This window comes from Octodon degus, unplaced genomic scaffold, assembly GCF_000260255.1.
Source record: "Octodon degus isolate 3935 unplaced genomic scaffold, OctDeg1.0 scaffold00020, whole genome shotgun sequence".
Lineage (NCBI taxonomy): Eukaryota > Metazoa > Chordata > Mammalia > Rodentia > Octodontidae > Octodon > Octodon degus.
The window spans coordinates 5,811,746-5,819,370 of NW_004524596.1; the positions used below are offsets into that span (position 1 = coordinate 5,811,746).

Genomic DNA, 7,625 nt, shown 5'->3' on the forward strand with positions numbered 1-7,625 from the left:
ATGTATATTTTTTATATATATGAAAAGTAATTAACAGTAAGGAATTTGAGCCTTCTTCACAGACAGTGACCTCCCTTCCTGCGAGTGCTGTTGGAGGGGATGGGAGTGACATCCTCAATCCTCCTCATCTTCATTCCTGAGTGAGCAAGCACTCTGAGGGCTGACTGTGCACCAGGCCCAGAGGTCTTAGTCCTGTTTCCTCCTGTGGCCCAGAGTTTGATATGCAGGACGGTGATGCCCAACTCCTTGCACCTCTAGGCCACGTCCTGGGCAGCCAACATGGCAGTGTATGGGGAGGATTCATCTTGATCAGCCTTCACCTTCATCCCACCAGTCACGTGAGAGATGGTATCCTTGCCAGAGAGATCAGTGACATGGACAAAAGTATCACTGAAGGATACAAAGATGTGACAGACATCAAATATATTCTCTCCTTCAACCACCTGAGGCCTGAGGCCGATAACCTGTTTTTCCTTCTTTTCTTTCCCCTTGCAAGGTGCCATTTCTGCAGGTCGTCTTCTGATATGATTAATATTCATTGCCCAAAAATGTGTACATTACTGAACTACAGCATACCTAAATTCTTGAACACAGTTGTATTGGAAAAAAATTAATGGCTCATTTTAACTTTTTATATATTTGATTTCTACAACATACATAACTATTTTCTCTTCCGACCTTTGCAGTAATGGCTGTAATACAATATACATGAAGCTGTTTAGAATGGTAATAAAAATATAGATGATGAAGATAAACTATCTGATTTGAATATGAGCTCTTTTACTTACTAGGCTGTAAGATCTGAGCAAGTTACTTTATCTCTATCATAGACTCTTCATATATAAAATAGAGGCTTAGGATAGAACCTGGAACACAGTGAGAACTCAGTAAGTATTCACAACTAGATGAAGTAAAATGGTAGCCTTGCTCTGTATAATAAGCCAGTTAGAGACCTGGTCAGAATTCTTCAATATTGTAAGAACTGGAAAGACATTATTATGGCTTGAATCTATATACTCCCTCAAAGCCTCATGCAGTTTAAATGGGGCTTTTTGGAAGTATCTGAATCTAGTGTGTTTCTGATTTTGTAGTACAAGGCTGGGATTAAGGGTGTGAATGCTACATTTGCCCTAGGGCAAGTAGGCTGCATACAACATAAGGGATGGAAAGAGACTTGTCCTCTCTCTTCTTTCTTGTTGCTTTTTCTGTCTTCTGCTGCCATGAACAAATGCTCTCTTCCATGTGTCATCCTGCCTGGGAGCCAGTAAATTATGGACTGAAACCTCTACAAACTATGGGATTTAATAAACCTTTCTCTGTTTAATTCTGGTTGTTGGGTATTTTGTTCCAGCAATGAGAAAAGCAACTAAGACTGACATATTGAAGAATTTTTTTATTTTTTAGGGAAGGGTTTACAGGGTATTCAGGGTCTCACTACTGGACCAGACTTGTAGTGATCCGCCTATTTACAGCCTCCCAAGAGCTGGGATTACAGGCGCACACCACCACACCCAGTCTCAATTGCTGTCTCAGTGCACCCTGAAGGCGAAGCCAGCATGGCAGGCCCAGGGATCCAAACCCTGTCCCCTGTGCCTGCTTGTAGGCTCTTTAATCTGCTGAGCTATTTGGCTGGCCCTTTTTTTTTTTTTTTTGTATGAAGAATTTTTATCAGGTACTTACCTTCGTAAGTTTTTGGAGGTAACAAAGCCAAGATGTCATAAAGTCTTAAACGGACCATTGCAGCACTAGCTTTCAGATGAGCTCCATGGGCTTTAATTACAGATGGAATGCTAAAATAACAAAGCACAGCTGGGAGTAACTTACAAGAATGAGCATTATTATTATTATCTTTTTGGTTTCTTTTTTTTTTAAGAATGAGTATTATTTACAAACATATGTAAATATAAATACTGTCATTATGTATCACATTTTCATTTTAGTTTATTAATAGCAAAAGCATTATAAAATTGTGCTTTACATTATTAATACGATTTTTAAAATACACTACTGGGGGTAGAACCAATGGGCTTCTCACTGAGTTACAACCCCAGCTTTTTTTAATTTTAAAACAGTGTCTCAAGTTGCCAAGGCTGAGCTCAAACTTGCAATCATGCCTCAACATGGAGAGTGCTAGAATCACAGGCATCTACTACCATACCTGGCTTACTGTTTCAAGTTTTAAAGCCACTTTACAAAAATTAAGTTTTAGATGCTTCCTGTATGGCTCTAGAAGGAAGTAAACTATGACTGAGGATTATATAAATAATTAATATATGAAGCAGGATGTTGTCATAAATGTTTACTTACTGTGACATCATAGTCATAGCACATTCTATAGGAGTCATTAATTTTCTAATCACATCTTCAGTTAGGAGCTCAGGACAGTGTGCAACAAAACTCCTCATAGCTAGAAAAAAAATTCAAAAGGAATGATTTAGAACAGCTTTTATGAGTTATTAAGCTTACAGAAAGAAAAAGGCATCTAAATCTTTATTGTAATATACAAGGTGCTAAACCATATAGAGCCAAAAGACAATCAGCAACAACTAGGAAAAAACTCATTAGAAAAGACTAAGAAAAGATGGACAGCAGAGATGAAGGCATACATTAGGGAGACATCTGTGAGCAGAAACTCAGACTAAACTCCCATGGGAATTCAGATGACTACAAAGAAAGCAGGTCTGGACAGAAGCAAGAGGGAACCAAATGGCCCAGGAGAATGAGTATTTTTACTAGTCCTCAGAGGTTAGACTAAGAGCTAAGACTAAAATACCTCTCAGATATGTGGAGGAAAAACTGACATCCTGAACTGCACCCTTGATGTTAAACACATATCTCTCCCAATTTGGGAAAAGCACTTTTTACCTTGAGATAAACCACAAGGAACAGGGACACCTAATACAACTTTATTTCCCTTCAGTTGTTGAGCCCTTCAAAAAAGCTGTGTCTAACACTTTATTTTGAGATACCAGGGGGTCAAACTCGGGAACCTGCACTTGCTCGTCAGGTGCTTATGCTGCTGAGCTATCTTCCTGGACCCGTGTCCAACACTTTTGTAATGCTCATGTCTGAAAAATGCATCAACAGCTTCATATTTGACAACAATGAGAAACAAAATGGCCACTTTTCCATTTCGCAAAGACTACTCTTTTTCCTTAGATATTCACTGGATTTTTCCACTTAGTGACGTGGCATTTTTAGCCAGACAGAAGAGGAGGACTAAGAATAAAGAGACTTGGGTTCCAACTCCCGTCTTACCACTAATTCTGACTACTTTCTTAGAGTTTCAGCTTCATTTTTATTATAAAATATCAGTAACTTAGAAATAACTATAATGATAGTGTGCTGGAGTTAGTTATATATAATTTTTTTCTAAACCTAGAAATCTATGAATTTATGATTATACAACAAAATAAAAAAATTAAACTCTTGATTTTACTTCACAGACATTTTAGTAATGTAATATTCTGAAAGTACAATCCTTTCAGTTCTTACCACATAAAGCTCCAGCACGACCTTCCAAAGTTACCTGCCAGGTAAAAGAATCCCCTCGAGCCTTCTCAGCCTCCAATTCCTTTAAGGAACGAGGAAAAACATTTCGCCATAATAACAACATCTTTGGCAGATGATAACGAACAACAGATGGTCCTAACCAAGAAAATAAAGAAGGAAAAAAAGAAAATGAAGGGTACAATACTGTAAATATGAAATATACATTACAAACAAAAGTCAAAGGATGTGAGTGCCATTCAAGTTAACAATGTCATTTCACTCTATTTTTAATCTCAAAATTAACATTAACGTCCAAATGCTTTTATTCAATGACCACAATAAATATATGTTAAAATATACTACAATTCACTTTAAGATGAGTAGAGTGGCATATCACTAAAATTCCAACTACTTGGATGCTGAGGCAGGATTCCAAATTTGAGGCCAGCCCTGACAATTTAGCAAGACCATCTCTAAAAGTAAAACATTTAAAAAAGTGTTCAGGATGCGTAGGTCAGTGGTAGAGGATTCAGCCAGCATATGTGAGGTCCTGGGTTCAATTACCAGCACCCCCCCACGTCCACACACACAAATCACTTTAGAAGTATTACTATTTTTAGTATCCAAAGATAAACACAGGAGAAAAAAAAAAAAAAAAAAAAAAAAAGAACTATCCTAGCTGGGCACAGTGCTGCACATCTGTAATCCCAGCACTTGGGAGGCTAAGGCAGGAGGATTGTTATGAGTTCAAGACCAGCATGGGCTACACAGTGAGCTCATGGCCAGCCTGAGCTGCATAGTGAGACCCTGTCCCAATAAGACAAAAACAGGGGATCGGGGAGATGGCTCAGTGGAATAAGCACTTTCCTGGCAAGCACAAGGGCTTGAGTTCAATCCCCGGTTCCACCAAAAAAAAAAAAGAAGAAGAAGAAGAAAAAACAACCAAAAAGACAAAAACAAAACAAAAACTATGCTATATTAAGAATGGTAACATTATCAATAATACAATTTATCTATCAATAATACAATTTATCTAGATGACATTCTATGATTTTTTTCCATAAATATTACATATGGATAAAATAATATATAATATTATATGTATATATGTACATAAACATATACACTCACTCCCCACACACTCATACAAATACACATGCTTCTTCTATACTGGGGGTAATGTACTGTATATGGTTAGTTTCATAGAAAAGTATATTCAAAACTAATAATCTACATTTACTCTGCTAAAGAATTAATTTGTCATACCACTTAAAATAAACTTCTGAAAAAGCACTACCACTTCTTTTCTGTACTCTCTTGCATCTCCATAGTGGGGATCAAACCTAGAGGAGTGCTACTGCTGAGCTACATCCCCAGTTCTTTAATTTTTTGTCCTTTTGAGACAGGGCTTCACTACGCAATCCAGGCTGACCTTGGAACTCACCAAGTAGCCAAGGCAGGACTCAGTCCTCCTTCCTCGGTCTTCTGAGTGCTGGGATTGGCATACACCACCACACTCAGCGCCAATTTTTATTTTTAATACAAGATCTCACTAAATTGTGTAGGTTGGGCTAGAGCTCATGATCTTCCTGCTTCAGCCTCCCAAGGGATTACAGGTCAGAGACAACACACCCAGACACCACACCCACATACTTACTTTCTTCAGAAAAGAAAACCAGGGCAAAGTATAATTCCCAACAGCCAGATCCCCTTGGAACACTAACCTTGCATATAGCTATACATTATTTACAGTAGCAGCTAAACATGTGAACTCAAAAGTGAACACACAACTTACTGCAATGTGAATTTCCATCCTATGCACAATATTAAACTTCCCTTGTACCTAAGATTTATCACACACTTAAGAAAATGAAGCATGTAAGGACAGTCCCCAAAATGTAGCACAAAGAACACTATTTGATCATGACTTTATCACCCTATTTAAATGAGGACCTCACTCTGAGAAATAAGTATGCCCCATATTCTCAACTCTCTGGATTAGAACTCATCAACTAGACAATGGTTACTCTCTGGTAAAGGCAAAACTTTGTTAACAACTTTCTCTTTTAATGTACTTAAAAGATAAAACTATTACCAAATGATGAGGAAACATCTTTTACAACCATCATTTTACAACATCATTCAAAGTCTAGAAAGAAAATTTTAATAGTTTTAAATTAAATGTTATTTAAAGTCCACTGACAATTACAGAATAAGACAAAAATCCTACTTAAATGTAATTATACCTAAAGTCATAAGTGCGCCAAGTAAAAGCCATCCAGCTTGGGTGCGCTGCAAAGACAGCCGGCTATTTTGGGCAGCAGTTCGTAACAGATCTTCAGCAATACTAACTACCATCTGCAAGAGAAGTTTAGGTTAGATTTTAATTTAAACAAGTTAAATCAAATAGGAAAATAGACAACCAGCACATTTAAAAAGAAGCTGTCCTTTCATGGTTGATGTTACAATGTTCCCAGCAGCAACATCAAGACCTACAGTTCCTATTGTAGAGGTGACTCTGAGGAGACCCAGAATCATGCAGTAGTCAAGAGAAAACTTTAAGCAGGTACAAAGGTATACACCTATAATCTGGGAGGCTCAGGTAGAGGACTGCAAGTTCAAATTCAACTGGTGCAACTCAGCAAGTTAGCAAGACCCTGTCTCGAAATAAAAAATAAACAGCTGGGGAAGCAACTCAGTACAGAGACCTTCAGCTCAATCACCAATACCGCAAAAAAGTAAGAGTAAGCTTTAATGCTAGGCTGCCTGGGTTCATGTTCCAGTTCTGACCTCTACTAGTTCTCTGACCTCTGACCTGGGGCAACTTAAACTCTGTCCCTTAGTTCTACCACTGATAAAACAGGAAGAACAGGACTGTCTAACACACTCCTGTCAGATTTAAATTAACACAGTACACATACACACACACACACACACACACACACACACAAAAGGGGGGGGGTAGGGGGGAGATGGCTCAGTAGAATAAGCGCTTTCCTGGCAAGTGCAAGAGCCTGAGTTCAATCCCCAGTTTAAAAAAAAAAAAAAAAAAACAGGCCGGGGAGATGGCTCAGTGGAATAAGTGCTTCCCTGGCAAGTGCAAGGGCCTGAGTTCCATCCCCTGTTCCGCAAAAAAAAAAAAAAAAAAAAAAAAAAACAGTACAATACTTAGAACAGTGCTAGCCCAGGTAACCACTTAATAAATGCAACATGGTAGTACCATCCTATAGTCAAAACTTTGTTGGACACCTATGACACAAATGGCTGCAAAACTAATCTTATGGAACTTACGGCATAGACTAGGGATGATAAACCTTTTAGAGCTTTCAATGATACAAACAGCTCACTGTGGTATGCATGCCATAGATTCACCAACTTAGACAGAGAAGACAAGGGAAAAATGGGAACCAGAAAGCTGCACAAGACTAAAAAATAAAATAGTAGCACTGATGTCCTAATGGTCAGCAAATAACAGCTAATTTAAAGTAAAGAGTTTGAAAAATTTAAGGCAACAGAAACAAACTGAATTGGTCAAATCTTTAAAGATTTTAAAGAGGCCAGATGTGGTGGTGCACACCTACAATTGCAGCACTCAAGCAGGGAGGCAGGAGAATGACCAAGAGCTTGAAGCCAGTGTAGGCTACATGAATACATAGGCCAAGGGCACCAAGCAGGCCCAGCCTGTCCGAAGGTCAGAAATGAACTATATGGCAAAACCCTGTCTCAAAAAATCCCAAAAGGAAAACAAAACCAAACCAACCAGAATGAAAGTCTGGTTCAAGTGAATAAAAAAATGCTAATATAAGAAAGGCCTAGCAGTTAAACAAAGTCTTGGGAAAAAGCATGATAATCTCTGAGTAGAGCAGTAGGAAATCAGAATAAACGGATAAAATAAAGGCTAACTACGAAATATTGGCCTATCAGAAAGACAACATTTTATTCCCTGGGTATAACATAGCACCTAAGGATCTCTGAGCAAACATGAAATATGAAAGTGGTGTATATTGGGCTGGTGAGATGGCTCAGTGGTCTAAGCACCTACTTAGAACAAGTTTGGCAAAGCACAGGGACCACGGTTCAATCCCCCAGCACCACATGCCAGCCAGCCCCGCCCCCTGGTGGGCTGAGCTGGC

At 38.6% G+C, this 7,625-nt stretch overlaps 1 protein-coding gene and 1 pseudogene across 1 annotated transcript in view; both read right to left on the reverse strand.

Annotated features, from left to right (window-relative positions):
• Heatr5b (HEAT repeat containing 5B) overlaps positions 1–7,625 on the reverse strand; it is a 114,541-nt gene that overhangs the window by 82,396 nt on the left and 24,520 nt on the right. The window contains exons 11-14 of the mRNA XM_004627718.2: positions 5,739–5,850; positions 3,496–3,648; positions 2,308–2,407; positions 1,681–1,790 (exon numbers count right to left, since the gene is read on the reverse strand). Of these exons, the coding sequence (XP_004627775.1) occupies positions 1,681–1,790; positions 2,308–2,407; positions 3,496–3,648; positions 5,739–5,850 (475 nt within the window). The remainder of the gene's footprint in view (positions 1–1,680; positions 1,791–2,307; positions 2,408–3,495; positions 3,649–5,738; positions 5,851–7,625) is intronic.
• On the reverse strand, positions 57–515 carry LOC105741689 (annotated as a pseudogene).